We start from the raw sequence: 20,963 nt of genomic DNA, 5'->3' as shown, positions 1-20,963 counted from the left end.
ACTTCTAATATTGTTTGGTACAAACTTTCATCAAAAACACCATAAAACACCACTGCATCATATTATTCCCTGCTTGTTGCTAAATGGTGAACAACTGTAAGATGCAGAACCATTTTACACAACCTTACCTGGAGCCAAACACAAACGAGCTAAAAATAATTCCCTTTTGTGAGATTTTTTTATTATTTTTTTTTTTATTTTTTTTTTATATAAACAGCAACTTGTTTTTATTACTTCAGTGGTGCTTACTGGCATGGATGTCCTCATTTTAAAGGTTCAAGCCATTTGTTAACTCCAAATGGACAGTAATTATTTCCCACATGTTACTGAAATTGTAAAATTAGCTTAGATTGGACCGGGCTGTTTTCACAGTAATTACCTTTAGAATGGTAATGCACTTTTAAACGAGCTGTAGTTTTGCCATTGACTTATTGTCCCAAGTACTAAAACAGTGAGTGCACGTCTCACATGGTAAACATGCAAACGAAAATAGGTTTCACCATTCACGTCATTGTTGTATATTGTAGGTACCTGCAGAAATGCGATTCAATTTAAGAGCTGTAACTCTTAACAAAGCACATGATCACTTTTAATCATGGCTGTTGGGGAGGTTTGGTTAGAATATTTGAAAAAATATGTTAATTTGTTCCCATATTTTGTTAAGGTTTAGAGGTGCATTTCAATGGAACCTCTCAATTAAAGTTGCATTTTCTTAAAGTGGAATTTGTGACAACCAACTTTAAATATAGAACATCAAACCTATACAACCTATTTCTGTCTCATTTTTTTAAGCAACAGCACCCACAACTTAGCTGAAATGTGTTCCTTCATAAGCAACCTCTTTTCAATCTGTTTGTTCGTGCGCTGACGCCTGAAGAAAGTTTCCAGCCACGCTTCGCTCTCCCTGCGCTTCGTCTTCATCAACACAATCACTGTCAGCCAAACCAGTGACAGGTCGACAGACTGTAAGGAAGTCGAACTTGGGAAACTAGGTCATGATGGACTATCAGAAGTGCTGACAGCTCTGTGAAATGAGAAGCTACTTAGACGGGAATACTAATGTTAGCATCAGAAAAAGCCCCACTGAAGCCACCTTTGTGACTTTTAAATGCCAGTTAACCACTGCAGATCAAAATGCAGCGTAGAATCTATCCCTGGAAACACTTAATTACCCTTTTCAACATTGTTGAATTAATCCATTCAAACAGATCTGTCAACACTTTTGATAGTAGCACCCCAAACACACCATTTTTTTTCTCCCCAGAACTTCCATATTTTGGTGCGCCCAAAAAAATGTGATCTTTCGGGTCAAATTTTTGAAGGGGGAAAAAAAATGAACGTACAATGGATTTTCAAATACAATTATGAATCGCCAGTTGACATTTGAGCAACTTTTTGATTGTATCGACAAATTCATGTCTCCTCTGCAATAAAGGTCAGGTCACATGACTTCGGAGTTATCAGTTATTGTATTTACCCATTTGACCCCTCGACCAGCAATTCATATTCATTTGCTGAATCTTAAAGGTCACCAATCCAAAACCAAAAGAGGCTTTGTGCAGCATCGAGCTCAAGTGCTTTCTCATATCGAGCCGATGAAATTCACAAAACACTTAAAAAACATAGAGTAAGGATGAATCAAAAGGAAAGAACACTGAATAATACATATTGTAATTAAACACTTAATGAGTTTGAGCACATTGACTCGGATTCGATTTTAAGCCTTTACTGTTTTTTTTTTTTTTTTTATGTCTGGTTATGCTTTCAGATAATTTGCATATTCTGGAAAGCAGAAAATGAAGCGAGAGCAATTTATTCGGATTTAAGAATGCACTGAACAAACTTGTGGGATATTTTGTTTCAGTAAATCCTCTTTGCTTATTCAACGTTTTAATGCGGTGATGATGAAATACACTTAAAAAAGATGAGATAGTCACACTGCAACAAACTGTTGAATGATGTTTTGTTAAAATACATTTTTGAATTGAATTTATGTTGCACTGATATAGTTGTAGTTGCAAGTGTGGCCTAGAATAATTATTTGATTTTTATGTCAAATGCTTAGCGTTCATTCCTGTATGTTCCTGTAGGTCCAGAAGGTCTTGGGTTCAGCATTACCTCCAGAGATGTTCCTGTTGCTGGCAGTGCCCCCATTTATGTTAAAAATATTCTCCCTCGGGGGGCCGCCATCCAAGACGGGAGACTAAAAGCTGGGGACCGTCTTCTGGAGGTAGGAATCTTAAAAGAGTTTTAGTCATCCCTATATATTATTCAGAAGATACTGTATGTTATTAAAGAGATTAAATGTGCTTTTACTGTTTTGGATTTGTTCCAAATTAGTAATATTAATGATTTCCCTATGGCTTTCATTTCATTTCATGGCAGATCTAACTTTAAATTATCACGGGAAATGACAGATCATTAATAAGTAATACTTTGATGCAGGTTGGTGGAGTAGACTTGAGTGGTAAGACTCAGGAAGAGGTGGTGGCTTTGCTCCGAGCTGCACCTTTGGGCGGAGCCGTGAATCTGTTGGTGAGTCGCCAGGAGGACCCTCTGCTGCCTCGAGAAGTGGTCAGTACCCAGTCAAAACCTACTGACATAACGTACTATTAATATTCCCAATGATTAAATGTCCAGACCTCATCATTTGCATACACACATACTGTATCTCAAAGGCGACTGATCGACACGCAATTCAAATTCTACTCCAACTACTTTACACTTTTCTCGAAATTTGTCATGTGAAAGCCAATTGTTAAATACCTCTGGACCAAACCGTTTAAATATGCTGACTTAAGATGTTCCGCCAACATCACCAACCGAGAAGCATGAGTTGCGACAGGGTCACATGTACAAACACTCCAAACCTGCTAATGTGCTCGTAGGCATCCACATGTACTGTACGCAGAGGAGATTCACTAGTCTGACAATCAGGCCTACTGTACACACATACACAGGCGTAGGCAGATTCCCCACATGGACACAGCTGCCACATGGAGCTTCCACGCAGGGTGACTTTGGCTGTCACACGGCAGATGGTGAGGCTACTGCCCTCGTCCAGTCTGGTCTTCACGGCTCTGACAGCAGGCTCAGTTGTCAGAGCACCTTGGCAGACTAGAGGCCCCTGATGCCACAACCTCACTCCCGCTCTATTCTCAACCTGGCGTCTGTACTAAATCAGTCGCATCTCAAAATGTGATCATTCACCAGTTTAATTGAATGAAAATGCGTTGAAGAAATACAAATTTCATCATTTGCAATCTTTCGCGGTCACTCTTAAATGCTAGTTGCCGAACCCTGCACACTGTGTGACGGAGTCTTTGTTGGCCATGTCACTTGAATTGCAATGGGCCAATCTATTCTCTCAAATTTATGGAGAGGTCTCTTCTGTTGATTGATTTAATTTATTGGCTGAAGCACATAAGACAGCACAATAAAACTTCCCATCCTTCAGTCAGGCATCACTGAAGATAAAACCACAAAATAAAGCCCAAGGGCTTATTTCCATTGTGGTCCTCCATCATGATTGTCCAATGTTTTGGTCCATTTAGCGTGCCATGATGGTAATACCCTTGTGCTTTGTAATTTCAAGTTAACCAAACCAATTCAGTTTCTCGACGGTCGTTCAGTGATGTCGCAACGTGCGTGACGTGCAACGCGTCACTTCATAAGTGGATTGGTGCTGTTTGGGTGTGGCTGCTGTGCTTCTCCTATAGCTCCTCAGGCATGAACGAATTAGAGAGGAGCTGTCATGGAAAAGACAGTCGAATAATCTCTTCAGTCTTTGTTTTCACTTTGCCAACTTTTCCGAGATGAGCTAGACTGTGAGTTATATTTTTCATTACTTTCCTCAGGAGATTAGTCTTTTCTTCCGCTCACCCTCGCTGTTATTTGCCCTCTCTCTTTCTGTTACACATTCCCCAGCACTGCTTTCACAAATCTCAATAATCCCTACAAGTATGTTCATAAAAATCAGATAAGGAGGCCAAAGCCCTGTCAGTGACAGTTATTACAAAAAATGGTGGAAAAGCATAGTGGGTAATTGCTATATATGCGTGTGTGTGTGCGCGCGCGAGAGAGAAAGCAATTATATTTCAAACTGTAGCATGTGTTTCATGCCTCACACACAGTCACACGTGCAGGTTTGCTTTTGTCTGACTGACACATACCTGCTTATGTGAAATGTCAGTGCCAAAAATCCCTCCGTATCATCCTGTGGTTTGAGTGTTTTTTTTTTTTCCAGTGTGCTTTTGTGCACCCTGGCGGGATTATCTCACACTCCCAGTATGTTTTGGTTATGACTTTAATTACCATTGAGGGCCCTTTTTTTTTTTTCAACTTTCAGAAATAGTTATCAATTGCGTCAGTGAACATTTTATTTGACAGACTAAACATATTCTAGAATATACATAATACAATGTTAACCTTGACCAAACATTAGTGCCAATTAATTATGATGGACTTAATAATCAATTAATTATTAATGATTCAGTCAGTTGTGCAGAATTGATTGTTGATTTGTTCCAATCTGCCAGGGAGATCACTTATGTGTTTTAAGTCACTCAGAATACTTTTGCTTCTAACGTAATCTTTGTAGTATGTGGCTTACTATGTTTTAGAAGAGCTTCCCGGCAAAATGGATGTGGATGTACATAGGTCTTCTTAAAACAGGATTACTACAGAGTACAAGATGAGAGGCAAATCATTTAGTTGCCTGTCCGCAGATTTAAAGGTTAATCCATAAAGACTGGAGAATGACAGACGTGAAATAAACACAGCCATTCAACTGTGTGTTTATACTCAATGGAAGCACTCTCGATTCTGAAGGTGTTGGGCAGGTTACATTTACATGGTGAATATGGATTGTAAAAAAAACAACAAAAGAACCACAAATGATTGGAAACTGCACAGTCAATATACACACTATGCAATAAAATTAAGACAAAAGACTATTGGAAATAAATCATTTCACTTAAGTTGGAAATGTAGTTCCGTGTTTCCGATAGTGTTTGGGACAGCAGAGAAATGAATTTTCACAGCAAACAATGACGACTTGTCACATATCTCAAACTCCCATCAAAGAGTTTGATCTCACAACTGTTTAAATGCCAAAGTTTAAAAGCAAAGACATGTCAGTCTTGTTTTAAATTGTCTTGAAGATCCATACACTGAATGTCTTTTCACTTTTATAAACTTTGGAACCTCACATCAAGTACTGTATTGTTTTTGTTGTTACTTTATCACCCAGCTTGCGTCTACAGTAAGGTGTAGTTGTTGTTGCTGTTGGCCTCTATAACAAACATATTTTCAACCCCACTACAGATGCTAAATCACAAAGATAAAAAAGACCCACAATATAGGTTTGCTGAGTCGTATGCCCTAGTACTTTCGACTGCTGTTCTTACTTGCTCTTACATCATTCAGTGGCCACATGACTTTTTTTTTTTTTTTTTAACATATTCAGTGTCTGAACTGCGATGAACAAATGGACTTGACGAGTCTCTGTCCTAAAAGTGTGGGCCACATAAGAGCAATTAAACAGTACATTAAAATCCCCTTTAATGATCATATCACACTTGTCACTGATCCATTAGTAGCTATATCTGCCAAGCAATGAGATTCGTAATTGCACAATTAATACCAGCCTCTGATTGATGTGACAGATGAATTTATGGCCTCTGTGAATGCCCGAGATGCGTCAGACAAACGCATGACAGTGATGCTGATAATTATAGTAGGCTAATGGCCCGTTTCATAAGTGCCAACCCTGGTGGCCTGGTTTAAAATCCCCCATATTATAGTTTAACAGCTGCACAGTGATTGAGTAAGATCGTTGCAATAAATAATCATAAATTAACCCTGCTTCTCTTAGTCACTTAAATTGCTGGATATAGAAGAAAGTAAGAGTCCCTATAGCGTAGTGGTACATTCACATGCTTAAAATCGAGCACTTTGTTTTTTCTTAGCAGTAAATGCGAGTGCTGATTTTTGTCTTCATTTTTTAAAAAATAATTTCTCTGACAAAATTGATCCTCAAGGTTGTACAACTCATTGCTTGCCATTATAGAAGCTGGAAGACAAATGATACAGAGATCGATTGACTTAAGTTCACTCATCTTCATTTCATTTTCTCAAGGGCAACTTTAACTTTATCATCCTAGCTGTCATCGAGAGTTTCATTTGGAATTGTATCTGGATTGAAGACATTCAAAACCTCTGAGCACAAATATATTATAGGACTATAAAACTAGATTTGGAAATGTATTTATTACGTGACTTGACTCTTTCTTCCAATTTATTAAAAAAAAAAGCTACATTGTTAAACTTCTAGTCAGTTTAAGAGTACAGGAATGAGATGGAGAGAAGTTGTACTAACTTGATATAATGCCGTCATGCCTCCCTCCAAAAAAAAAAAAAAAAAGATCACATCTTTGGTGTTAATATAATTAGATGAGATTTACTGTAGAGCAATGCTTCTTGCCTCAGTGTTCTTGTTAATTAAGTGAGGGAGACAGAACATTTATGTTCTCTTCCAGGCTGTTGAATAAATCAAAGTATTTTAGCTTAACAAAAATCTTAAAAAGACATCACTTAGTGAAATTACACCCCCCCAAAAAACAGTATCTTAAAACTGGAAGGCTCTAGAAAGCCATAGTAGTGTTAACTGCAATGAGCAAGGTAATCTATAACTTGCTGTCAATATTTTGAACAGCTTAGTAGCATGTTTCAATTGCCTTTCAATCAATGAATAATGATATATTTCTTGAATGATGGAGCCTGGTAATAAGGATTATGTGTGTTGTTAAAACAAAGACCATTTTGTAACATTGTTTTTTTATTTTCAAACAATGGAACCTTGCAATGCAGGTACCATCCATTCCAGCAGGATGTTCAGACATCAAGTTAACCTTTGAAGGTCACACATGTTTAATTTTTCCTACAATATATAAAGGAAACATGTCCTCTCTACAAATATCGTTGTTGCTGAGCACGAGTTCAAAATTACAGTAATTTATTTCTTTTTTATAGATTTTTTTATTTATATGTATATATATATGTGTGTATATATGTATATCTATATATGTGTGTATATATATATATATATATATATATATATATATATATATATATATATATTTCATTTGATTCTTTATAGTAAAATGTATGTGATGAAACAATGTAATCTGATTAGTTATCCCCCCTTTTTTATTATCTGTGAAGCCATAGCTGATGAATTGTTTCTTCTGCCTCATTATTTTGGCAATGTGATCAACGAAGAGAGATACCAAACATGCTTTGTCATAATTATAGATTATCCTTCCAAGTGCTATTGAAGACAATACCAGCCTGTCGAATAATTTCTAAGCATAAAGTGCCACCTGTTTTCGTTTAGCACTTTTCAGCAGCTGTTCCTATAATTATGTTTGCTGTCAGTGCAAAGAATGGGAGGGTGCACTGCAGCATAGTCCCATGCTGACAAACAAGGTTATTAAAGGCCACTTGCGGCGATGGTTACTTTTTCCCAGAAGAGGATTCAATGTGTTTCAACAACACATATTAGGTTGAAGTGTGTACCAAAACTGGTTACATATTCTTTAGGGTGCATTTTGTTGCAACAGAAGCCTGCTTCCAATTTCTCTATTCAAGGTTGCTTTAGACCTTTAAATCTGCTACCAGCTTGTTGGCTTCATGCTTCTGAAAACCCCGCTGTATCTCAAAAACCTTGGATTTGTTTTGTCTTCTTTTTTTTTTTGCATAGTATCTGGCCCCTTTGTCACAAAATATTACACTGCCTGAAGGAATTTGTGTGACAATGCTCATCACACATTTTGCAATTACACCCATGGCTGACTTCTTTTAGCCTCTTTGAATTTATTTCCAATGACCTTTATGTCACCAAATTAGGCCAAGTGTGGAGAGAAGTTTCCAGCAGTGTTAATTGTTTTAGGCATTGAGGTGCAGAGAGCTCAGATTTGTGTGTGAAAAGAGCTAATTGTGATTCATTTGCCTTTTTCCCCTCCTCCAAGCCGCTCTTGCTTCCTCACACCTGTTCACTGCACCTTCCTTGTTCGTATGTGACGAGTGCAGTCAGGGGGAAACAAAATAAAAAGGCCAATTAAGCAGGGAAAGTAGGTGGGGGTGCCCTTTTTCTAGACTAATAAACAACATTTTCTTCTATTTGTCCCTTTTTGTTCACCTAGTTGAATGCCATCGCCCCTTTAAAAAGAGAACTAAATAAACAGGTGTCTCTGGCTTAACAGTGTTACTTGGTTTGGAGTAAATGTCTCTTTAAAAATGGATTTAAAAACGTTTTCTTTGATTTAAAGCAATTGTTTAGTTTCAGTGCCAATTCATGCTCTTAACAGAGCAAAATTCTTCTAATGTTCATCATAATTGTGCATGATGTCATGTCTATGGTCGGTCCAACAGGCTGTAACGTGTATTTTACTGCTGGACAACAGACACACATTGGACATAGCAAAAGGGGTCGACTAGAAACAATAAACAAGGTGCAAGCTGCTGTATTATTCCACAATTTTTACTAAAAGTGCACTCAAGCAACTTTTGTCAAGTCCCCGTATGCATAAGAGCAAGCAAGCACGCGTGCGTGCGCAATGAACGCTTCAGCCAAAAGGAGGATTTACAGTTTGAGAGGGGTCACACTGGTGACATTTAAAACAAATGCTGTGCTGAGTATTTTTAATGAGCAAGAAGTTGGAGATAAGCTTAGCTGAAGAGGGAGGATTTGCTTTCTCTCAAATCTTCTGCCTTTCCAGGCGCTGGTGACAGCGTTGTTGGCGTTATGTCCATAATGTGTGGGGAGTCCGTGCTCGTAAATGAAGCCACTGAGTCACCAGAACAAAGCAGCACATTGATCTTCATGCATATAACGTAGGAGGACATTAATTACAGTATCGTCCATGCGTGCATAGCAAGCACACAACATGGAAGACATGGTGCTGTCTGCCACACTTCCTGGTCTACTTGTTCTCCAAAGTGTATTTTATGCCATCAAAAGAATATCTGGCGCTGCATCTTTCACATAGAAAGTGATAGACTGATTTCATAGTATTATATTATTTTCAAAATCGTTTTTAAAGTTAATAAATGTACATGAAAAGTAATGAAGTTATCAAATTAATTGTAGACAAAATATTACATTTTTACTGCGGCAAATAGCATACATATGTGAAGCATCCCTTTAAGTGAACCTAATTAAAGCAGTTGTTACCATTTACCTAGTTTTATGTGCTATTCTGCCAGTGCTTCCTGTTCCCTATACAGACTGTCAAAAGACAGGATTCTGAGGTAGAGGTATCCTGGTCGGTTTGGGGTGGGTTGAATCGACACTGCAGGCCCTGTCAGGCTGCCTGACATACTCATTCTAGCCAAGCAGCACTTTTTCCTGTCTAATGAAAATGTTTCACTGCTCTCTCATCCTCTGCCTTGGCCCGCTATTCCCGGAACACTGCTCTGAGTGGGCGGTTATTCTGTCATCATTGTGAAGGGAGTGTGCGTTCAAGCACTCACACACCTTTAACCCATTAAGGACTAAAGTGCCTGTCTCAACAGCTCCCCAAAACCTAAGGTCGCCTTTGGAATTACCCTTGAAAACCTTAAGATTTCCTAGAAATGCAACACTTACAAAATGATTAGTATATCAGCCCCTGTAGCAGACAGAAACATAATTCCAAAAGAATTAAATAGCTTAGACGTGGCTTTCACACAGGCAGAATTTATTATTTACAGTTTGAATCGATGATGTAAAAAAAATGTCAGTGCAAGAGAAGCACCATTTTAATTAAAAAAAAAAAAAAGAAAAAAAAAAAATCGAGTGGTAATTACCATCCTCTATTATGTTACAAAGACGTCTATATCGTCATTGTCTACAAACCATCTCATATCACGTTTGAGTGGTTCCACTGGTCGTGCGTGTTCTCTATATATAGCTGCCGTTACTTATCAGAGCTCCGGGCGATCGACGGCGTCCGCCATTAGCCTACCTACGGCTCGGAAAAATTCCACGGCATCCTTAGCGGTCTCACGCCACCCTCACGTGTATATTCTGAAGCATTGAATTAAAGAAACGTTGAATTGGCTTAATAAAAAGACACCAACGTATCTGCTCTCCTGGCTTTAAAGGTAGAATGACGCAACAGCGCTCCCGTCTCTAGTGGTAGAAACGCGGTTATGCGCTCCCATCTTTAATGTGTTAAACATGCACACTTAATCGGAGTCCAATGTCGTTTGAACATGAGAATGTATTTTTTGTTTTTATCTACACATTAAATTGTGCTTGATTGATATACAACGTAATTCATTATTAATGTTGTTATTATTATTATTATTATTATTATTAATGACCTGAAGTATTACTTATTAAATATGAATACATATAAATTTGTAAGTGTCTGGTGATATTGTTTGACTTTCAAAGTGACATTTGATGTCAAATTCAGTTTCCATTTCCTACTACGGAGTCTGGAAAAGATCATTGCCTCACAGAATTTTTTTTTTGGAGGTACAGAGGGACAGTGGGATTTAATGGATTCCGCTGTTCTGTGGGTCAGATTGTGCACAAACCCAGCTGGTGGGTAGTACAGATGTGTCCAAAATGAAAGGAAAGGAGAATAGCAGAACCAAAAAAAATAGAACAAAAAAAAAAGTTGGCTATCTAGCATATTGGGTGGTGTTCAAAAGAACTTTCACCTGAATGCACTGCTGCATCCTAATAACTCCTTAGCCCATGGAGGAAGAAAAAAGACACCTTATGCTCTGTTTTTCCTCTTCCCTGTGCTTAACACTTAATCCAAGCAGCTGTGAGGGGCACACACCTGGCGGCCATCCATCTGGCTGTGTGCGAGAGTGCATGTCTGTGTGCTGATACGAGTCCATTTAAATAGGTCTTGCAGTGAGGTCTCTGGGGTTGATTGCGCCCACTGCCATTAATCTTCAAATGGACTTTATCTGGCCCATCACGACATCCCAGAACGGCTCCTATTCTCTCAATCTGCAAACAGGGGGCATGGCACCAAACAAAGCACAATCTAGTCTGTGACTTTAAACTAAGGCACTGTACACACACATACAGCCAAATAACATAGGAAAAAAAATACACCAGCAGAGAACAATAGTAGAATAAAACAGTATATAACTAGACAAGTATGTTACATAGGAGTCAGGTTCTATCAATAGTATGGTGCACTTATGGTAACCTTGACAATGTAGCCTTGTGAAAGAGTAGAACAACAAATGTCAAATGTCTCACACACAATCCGTTTAGTTGTATCTTTTCTTTCCAACCCTCTTTTAGTCCCTTCCTTTTGTACTTGCTGGCCTAATTTGTAAGATTTTTACCATTCTTTAAAGCTTCTTTTTTTCAGGGAAGTTGCTTGTGGGTTTAATCCCATATAATCTTCCCGCCAGTTGTGGTTGAAATCTTTGTTGCTTTACCTGGCTGTGGCTTGGTATCCACAGAACCACTAATGTTCCACTTTAAAAATATATATTTTGTTTATTTATTTGTGTAGTTTCACACTATTGATTGGCATTTTCCAATCTTGACGCATCTTTTTACATTCCTTTCCTGATTTATATGATTCAGGTTATTTCTATCACAGGTCCTTTGATAGTTTGATTCATGGATTGTTACATTTAGTCAGATGAACTTTTTGTTTTTCCTAAATTTCTACAGCAACAGAGTAATGATGACCTAGTGTTGACACCTGATGGTACCCGGGAGTTCATGACTTTTGAGATCCCACTCAATGACTCTGGTTCAGCGGGCCTAGGGGTCAGCGTCAAAGGTAACAGGTCCAAGGAGAGTCACGCCGACTTGGGTATATTTGTCAAATCCATCATCAATGGAGGTGCTGCTAGCAAGGCAAGTAACAACAACACAAACATATTCAAGATCAGAAGGCTGTCCTCAAAAGTACTGCATATCTTATCAGGACATGTTACATCTACATCTACAGGATGGGCGTCTGCATATAAATGACCAACTCATCGCAGTCAATGGGGAGTCACTGCTGGAGAATACCAATCAGGAAGCAATGGAAACGCTACGCAAATCCATGTCAGTCGAAGGCAACAAACGAGGAATGATCCAGCTCATCGTTGCTCGGCGGGTGGCGCAAAACACAGAGGTAGCTAACAGCTGCACTTAGCACACAATGCAGACACAAGGGCTTGGATGAATGAATGCATCAACATGGCCACCCAGTCAATTGTTTGCTGGTCACAAACCCAGATAAATGGGAGAGTTGCATGAAGAAGGGTTCTGGTGTAAAAAATACTACTACTAATAATAAGTTACTGTATGCTTGTGACACACTGTGACACCCCTTGATGGGAAGAGCCAAAATTTCCAACAACAACGAAATATTTTCGATATTTTTCTTTTAAATCTTATGAGATCAAATACAATAAAAATGTCTTGGTAATATTCAGCTTTGCCGGATATTCTCATAGAGATTATTGGTTTATCCATTATTGCGGTTGTATTTGGTACTGGTACAGGTTTTGTCAAGGCAGTGTTAGATTATGCGGATTAATTTTTCTATTAGGCACTCAATATACTGTTTTGATGTGTGCAAACGAGAGTAGTAGCCATATTTCCACTGCATGAATGACAGTTTCAATCTCATGATTGAAGGCCTTAATCCTTAAAACATCTCACTGTAGATTTTGGAGCTGTGAAATAACTGAGGGATAACTTAAATATGGCGACCAAAAAAACATGCAAATCTTCAAATATTCTCATTTCCTGTGTGGGATAGGTGATAACGGCTCGCTTTTATTTCCATCCTTGGTGTGATTTACTTGGGCCACATTGGGCCTTTGATCTGATATCTAAGAAACCCTTTGCTGAAGTATGATTGACAGTTTTGCTGAAAAACACTGCAGGATAGACCGATAAAGGAATATGTTTTCCACCTAAGTTTGAGATTAGTATTAGAAAATTGTCAAGAGCATTGGTTTGAGGAAGGTTATCTTATTTTGAATGTACTATTTTTATCGAAAAATTCCCATGAATTGTTGTACTCACATTAGTCTGAGTTGTTTTGTATTGTAAACAATACATACAAAACATAACATGTAAAGCCAAAAATTGTATTATGTATATTTTTTCACTGTCTTTGCTTCAAGTAGTCTGTTGATGAATTCCACCAAGTTTGATGGGTATTTAAAACAAACAATATGTTCCGTAATTGTCTGTCCCTCCTATGTTGCAGCTCCTTGAATTGTAAAATGCAGAACTGTTTTTGTGCTTTCTGTTTTCCCCTGGCATTTATATTAACTTACCATGCAAACCTGGCTTTCCCCGTTACACTTGAAGGAGGACATTCATTCCTTCTGGAAAAGCACAGCCTGGAGGTTTAATGAGTTCTATCACTCAGCTGCAGTCCCTCACTTGTCCTTTTTAATCCCTCATCAGCACGGAGAAAGGTGGACATCTCTCTGTAGTGTGATAGCCGACATTTTTTTTTTTAAATATCATATTTGCTTAGAGAGGAAGGTGCCGGACAAAGTCTGAAAGCTGGTCTTCAATCTGACATTTACTCCTGCATATCCTGGTGTGCACTGATGGTTGTGCAGAAAGCTTTTTTACCGGTAATCAGTTTTTGCAGAGGGTGCATTAGATTTTGTCCATTAAAATCCAATTAGAGACGACCACACACAGGAAGCTAGTGTCCTGAAAGGTAAATTGAATAGATGCCGCCATGCCACTTTATGTTTTTCATTATGCTCAAGAGTAGTGGCAAAATGAGTTAATTGAGAATCTAAGTTCATGGGTGGACCCCCAATAAGAAAATGAGAGTTCTCCTCCAAACAACCAACACCCCCATTCACAATGCCGGACCCCTGGCCAGGCAGATAGCATGTGGGGAACCAGCACCAGTTTGCCACTGTCACCCAGCAGAATGGGACTGAGCACTGGAGGCCACCATTGAAATGAATCAGATCCATCACTGTCTGCAGGGGATAGGAGCCGAGCTGCAAACACTAATGCATCAGAGGGGGAACCTTCCACGGGTGCAGCATATCCAGGCTGCTTCATTCCATGAAAATTACACTGATTTCATCTTTGCTTGGTCCTGCGGGCTAAACTACCACATGTTCTAGAACACAGCAGTGTATATCTTTCTAGTTTTTTTGTTATGTTTTTGGGGTGCACAATAGAATAGCATGCGCACACCTAAATACATACAGAACTAGCCAGTATTTTATAATTTCGGAACCAGCCAAAGATAAAAAAAAAAAAGATTAGATTTGAAATGTGAGGAAACGGCCACACTTAATGGCGTGCATGCTAAAATGTTACAGCGTATAATTTAAATATTAACCGTCATATGAGTATAAAAATACATTACAAATATAATAAATGCCCTTTTGACGCTAAATTGAATGGAGAGTAGCTGCATGTGTGACTCTAGAGGCGTATTATTCCACATTGGATCAATTGAACAACCCGAGCGGCATTTAACTTAGAGAGTCCACTATACATCTCCCATTCATAAAATATTTAATCTCGACCCATACTCACATTCACTGTTAAGGAAAACAAGCGGTGGTTTTCTTCTTTCGCATACCCTTGCTTGAAATGAGTACCCAGTTTTAAAATACGATCACACTGGTTTTCCTCAGATGAAAGCTTTTAGGTTGTATTCATACATGTCATTCTTTTGACTTTATTGGATAAAAGTGTTGATTTCAGTCACTGTGCCATACACACAAAGGCATAAGAACCAGAGACACACAATTTTATATCTGCTAGATCTCCCCCAGAACAATTATTCTCTCTTCAGGCGCGTCTTTGAAAAAGTATCCCTATGCCCCAGATAGTCAAGGAAGTTGATTGGTCACCGACAATTTGTTTCAAGCATTGTAATTGCATGGCTACTTATTCAAACGGACTCATTTTTGTGTCTATATCTTTGTTCTATAAATATATGGCATGTGTGTTAATGTTAAATCGCAATTCAGAAGAAGCAATTTCAATTCCATTTATTGTAATGCCACGCTGCTTTAATGGTCTAACTTCCATGGAAAACTCCCATCACTGATCTTTTTTTTTTTTTTTTTTTTTTTTTTTTTACATTTTGTTCAGCATAACTATTACTTGCCCCTCCAAAAGTACTGCAACAGTGAGACCAATTCATTTATTTTTGCTGAAGATAACATCACCTGTATTTTGCTTTTAAGGAAAAGTATTATCTAGCATGTGACTGACAGGTGTGTTTTGTTGCCCACCGGTGTCCTGTTACCTCGATTCTTCAAACGTTAAATAACACTACCCTCAGTTTCGGATTTGCGTTTTAACTGTGAAGATTACATCTATACTAGGAACAGTTGCACAGTTCACAACCATGAAATCCAGGGAGCTGTCTATGGATGAAAAGCACGCTATTGTGAAACAATATGTGGAAAATCAATTAGAGCTGTTGCACAAACATTAGTCATAGCCAATACAACCATTTTTATTGTTCTGAAGAAACAAATTACTGGTTTACTAAGTCACAGATGTCAGGAAAATTGAGAAAGAGCAGCAACTGATTAAGGGAAACAATGCAAGAGCTGGTAAGTATCCCCCAAAAGAACTGTTAGTGGCATTCAAAAAAAACCTTGACAGGACAGAAGTCCAGGATTAGACCAGTATTAATTCAGCATCACAAACGCATCCAGATGTAGATCGAGATGTAAAATATGTCCAACCCAAATGTTTTCTACCAACAGCTAAAATAAAGGAATTGTTCCAGTACTATTGGAGGGAAGCATATACAGTACATGACTCATACAGTTTTTAATGAAACACTCTTGGATTTTGATAAAGTTGGACTACATGAAAAAACAGACATTTTGCACTGACTATAATGCTTATGGAAGTGGGGGTGATGACAGTGGAGAAAAACATGGAGACATTTCTATGGCGTATGGAGAAATTTTGCGTAATTTGTTGGGTTGATTATAATAAATGAACAATAATGTGAATGAACATTATAAACAAGCTCACATCAAACACAATCAGCGTATTGAATAATTTTAATTTAGTATTTTTAATTATTTTGTAGCAAAACCCCGTCCTCCACTCCAGACGAATTCAGATGAAACAGTGTTGCAATTTTAAGTAGATCTTGAATAGGGTAGCTTTTAAAAGAAGTGTCCGAACTTTTATAAACAGTCCGAAAATGTGAAGAGCAATGGTAGAGGCAGGCAGATGAGCCAAATGCACTTTGAATATGATATTGTGCGGAAAAAAATAAGTTCTTTTCCCCCCACTCATTTGTATCCCCCTTTTTTAAGTTCAGTAGAAATAAATTAGGCTACCTGGGCAACTGAGACGGCGCTGATAAACGTGCATGTGTGCTGAGCCATGTGTGAAAATGTTAAATTGGTTGTCCTGTATGTCAATCCAGTGACAAATGTTATAGTGCAGATGGATGATAATAATAATTTCAGTGAACTATTTGATTGATTAAAGAATGGTTGTCCCAATAAATCGGCCGCTGATTCTACCGTATTCTTTAAAAGAAGTTTCAGTTAGCATCTGTTTCTGTCTGTCACACAGCCACAGTTTATGTCCCTCCTAGGTATTAATGATATTAATCACGCATGTATCTATCTGAAAGTGGACAGCCTGATAATGAAAATGCTTCTAGCTGGCACGGATTTGAAATCGACCACATGCCTGTCCACACATTTGCGGTGTCATTTAAGTCAGAGATCTCCTGCACTGACTGACACTATTGACAAAGTGACTGTATCTGCGTTTTGTCTACCACCATTACTCAGAACTTCAACGTTGCACACAATCACAGATCCATCACCCCGCATCACCTGACTCTTGCACACTTACAAATTGCATCAAATATCACATTTACAACATATGTTATACAATTTTTCACAAGATGTAGCTGTATTCACAAAATATTTGCTTGAGTGCAAGGGGATATTAGCATTTTTTTCTTCAAATATTTTAGCCAGTTTTGTGAGGAGAACAGCAATCGTTTCTTTGGCCCAGACTTAATCAGCTCCAGGGAGCTCAGGAAGTATACAGGCCAGCTCAGTGACGTTGTGCAGCACATTTCTAACCTGAGCCGCAGTCTGGAAAAGGTCCCAGCCCCATGGAAAACTTCCTGTGTGGTTCCCCCAAGAGCCCATTAAAGTGAGGCAAGACACTACGGAACCATCATCCTAACCTCCCAACTAATGAAAACCATGGAGAGAATCGCTCTCGGCCATCTGCGCTAACTGGTTAGCTCCTTCCTCGCTGGATCTGCTGCAATTCGTCGATTGGCCAGGCGTTGGAGTGGATGAGGCCATCATCTTCCTTTGCTATCATTACCGGATGACCATCACTGGTGCGAGAGAAGATGAAGAAGGCAGGTTTGGACAAACGGCTGTAGAGTACCTCTGCACCTCCTTCAGAGCCCGATTTTACACATGAAAGAACAATGCAACAGCAGGTCATTCCCACCCGTAGCACATAAGACTTTTCAATTGCTCGAAATAACCATATAGCACACATACATGCACAAAAAAAACACTTTTGAATGCCACCTATGTGCAATATTCTCTGTCAGTTTAAAACAAAGGTGCTCTTACACAATGTTGATGTTTCTTTAAATTTGATGGTATTTATAAATAGCATGTTCCGCTCTTACTTGGTTTATTTTGAAAATACTTGCTCTTATCATAATATTGTATATAATGGCTAGCTGCTGTAACTCGTGAATTTTCCCACCAAAATAAATTCTTCTTAGTCTTCTGAAATAAAAAAATATATATGTATCTGCCATGTTAGTGTCGTTAGCCTGCCACTGGCTTGTTTGTTATGCAGTCCAGTAGCTCTGGAGTTAGTCAGGGGACGTTTATGTAAAGAGACAAGGAGGAAGGAAGTTGCTGGCCCGAACAAAAGACGTACTCTCGGACGAGAAGCCGATCGATAAATCCTGGAGAGAGCTATCAATCAAAACCCCAGTCTAGTAATTTATGGTTTTATTAGTATTGAGCTGACCACTGCTGCTGTAGAACTTAAAACCATGAGATGCCGGCTAACAAGGAAGCAAAATTCCTGACGTGGCATTTTATGTATATACAGTATATGCGTGTGTGGGTGTATTCGTTTTCTGTAGCACTTATTAATTAAGCCCGTGCCAACCTCATGGATGTCAGGCAAAAGAACCATTACAATGATAGTGAATATGTGCTATATTTCCATTTTCCTGAAATAACATGTTAATATGCAGTCAACAAACTGAAAATAGTATAATAAAGGCATGTTTCGGGGGCATGTGTATACAGTATTTGAGAAGGTGTGTGAAAGACCACTTTAGTGATGGATTCTGGGAAATGCAGTTTGCAATGGCATTATTGTGTGTAGAGGAAGCAGAGTAGCAGACATGCAATTCTCGTGCTACCACCCCTTGAATTCTCAGCCTGCTCTCTGCGGACTAACTCGTTTAGGAGAAGCAGGGGAAACTCAATAGGACCAATTGAGAAATAATTTATTGAATCTGGTGGTTAAGCAGGCTTCTTGGCCCCAGTGTAGTGACTAGTGACATTTTAGTATAACATAGCCAGCATAGTCGATGGGTGTTCGTATGAAAACAAACAGTAAGATACATTATTTCTGTGAATAGTATGGCAACTTAAATGTCATGTCTACCACTAATTGATTCTACACAGACCAAAAGAAATACATGTGTATTTTGTAATAAGTGCATAGAAAGGTGTTAACTACATTGTGCACTGTAGCTAAAGGGATCAGCATTAACATAACGTTTGATCAATTACATCTCCACTTGTAAGACCTTTGGCACCTCAACAGTAAAATCTGATCCCAAGTGTTTGAAAGTGTAAAACTAAAGTATAGTGTTTACATTGTATACCTTATGTACAATTTAACATGTCAGACTGATCAGTAGGAAACACTGGTTTTATAATCCAGAATATACTGTAGCAACAATTTTTGGACTGTAATCATGTCCTACTGTTGTGTTCAGTTTGTGTGTCTTTATTAGTGGATGTTTGTATTCCTTTGGACAAATGGAAGTTTTGCTAAGAAGGTGTGAAATAAACGAATGAAAGTGAGGTTTCTGCCTGTAGAGAGGTGGCTTGTGCCTGTGGCAAGATGCAGCATCTTAAGTCGGTAATTACAGCATTACGGTAGAGGTGACTGGATTAGGGCTATGGCAACAGGCTGATGCTCGGATAGAAGGCCAGTAAATGGCAACAGACTTGACATTATTAGCCTTAGGTGACAGTTTAAGACTCTCTGTTGACACTTTCTTTCCTCCCCCTCGCTTAAACCGAAGGTCAGAGAGATGCTGACAGAGAGGCCAGAGCAATTTGTGTATGAGTGTGCATTTACGACAAATATTGTCCCAGAGAAATTCAGGCAATACACACATACATACGAGTATGTGATGGATCTTACTAGAAATAAGCACAGTCACAGTTTTCTTCCTTACTGCTCAGTCTATATTCTAAACCACTCAGAAAACAACTAGATTATGGCTGATTAAACACTTGCTGAGGTAGCAAAAACTGATTAGAAGAAAGGCTTAAAGACACACAATAAAGGTATTTGATCAACTTTGTGTTATTTAGGGATTACATCAGCAGTGTAATACCCTCAAACTGCACCACCCCTACATATTTCTCCTTTTATTTTTCAGTAAAAATTGGTGTTCTCTGACTAGGTCGCCACAATCTCTGCAAATACTAGAGACCGGCACCGTGATTGATTAAATGATCCAGATCTTTCTTGTGTGTAACTGATTGCTTATTAATTGGGTGGGGGTTAAGGTCAGGGTGATGATCAATTGAAAGGTTGGCATTCTGGTGAGGCGAGAACAATTTATTTGGGATTTTCACTGAGCAGTGTGGTAGTTTTTGATTTTAATGAGGTACCTGAATGGACCTCCTTCAACTCAAAGGGTTGTAATCATCATACAAAGCTAAGTTCTGTCATCCCACAAGGAACTCCATGCACTACACCCCTGCTGTTCACATGCCATATTTTAATGATAGTGTTTACTGACCATCCCCACCTGCCACCGTAGCCCCAAAATAAAGTGAAAAACATTCCACTTTCTGCAAACAACCTCTCTGGGCCTGAAGTTGTGGCTAATTGATGCTTGTGCTAAATAATGCAATCGTTGAAGGCGTCCTCTTGGAGCAGACCTAAATGTTTGATTACTACTCTGGCATAGTAATGCATTCAGTCTCAGGGTTTTACATGAACATCACCACTACTTTCGGTGTAAATTCTCCCAAGTCGGTAAAAATTGTCAGTGTGATTAAGTTTTATCAGGGGTGCACTTCCAGGCAGTGCGTTGCTGGAAACAGCACCCCCTACCTAACTCTGGCTAGGAAAGCCGTAGGTACATGAAACTCGCCCAGTGTACTCATACCAGTACCATCGTTGCATAGTTAAAAGCAGGACATTCTGGGCCCAAGAGAACAGAATTTGTGGGGGGGATGGACTTCCAGGCAGTGCGTTGCCCGGAAGAGCATCCCCTTGCTAACTCTGGCTAGGAAAGCTGTAGCTACATGAAACTCGTCCTGTGTACTCAAACTAGTACCATCATTGCACAGTGAAAAGCATGACAACCTGGGCCCAACAGAAAATATATTTTTTGGGGGGTGCACTTCCAGGCAGTGCGTTGCCGTTAATGTTATACATTAATGGCTACATTATGCCACCATCCCTGTCTGACCTTTATGTTTTCTGCTGTAACACTGAAAATTTCCCCACTGTGGTATCAATAAAGGCCTTATTCTTATTCTTACTCTTTTTCTTATTGCTAACTATGGCTAGGAAAGCCGTAGGTACATGAAACTCTCCCTGTGTACTCATACTAGCAGCATCATTGCCCGGTGAAAAGCATGACATCCTGGGCCCAACAGAACAGTATTTGTGGGGGCAGTGCACAGAACACGAACACTTT

At 38.9% G+C, this 20,963-nt stretch overlaps 1 protein-coding gene across 4 annotated transcripts in view; it reads left to right on the top strand.

The window, feature by feature from the left end:
* Positions 1-20,963, top strand: part of LOC147127483 (partitioning defective 3 homolog) — a 271,216-nt gene that overhangs the window by 93,108 nt on the left and 157,145 nt on the right. For all 4 annotated transcript variants that reach the window (XR_015084282.1, XR_015084281.1, XM_086020897.1 and 1 more), the window contains exons 11-14: positions 2,091-2,230; positions 2,446-2,574; positions 11,699-11,887; positions 11,982-12,152. Coding sequence is in view for 2 of the 4 variants with exons in the window: in XM_086020897.1 (XP_085877023.1) it covers positions 2,091-2,230; positions 2,446-2,574; positions 11,699-11,887; positions 11,982-12,152 (629 nt within the window). In the remaining 2 variants the exon portion in view is untranslated. The remainder of the gene's footprint in view (positions 1-2,090; positions 2,231-2,445; positions 2,575-11,698; positions 11,888-11,981; positions 12,153-20,963) is intronic.

Source organism: Filicampus tigris, chromosome 21 (genome assembly GCF_054856515.1).
Source record: "Filicampus tigris isolate MCC_2025a chromosome 21, RoL_Ftig_1.0, whole genome shotgun sequence".
NCBI classification, from domain to species: domain Eukaryota; kingdom Metazoa; phylum Chordata; class Actinopteri; order Syngnathiformes; family Syngnathidae; genus Filicampus; species Filicampus tigris.
This window is presented reverse-complemented; position numbering and strand designations above follow the sequence as displayed.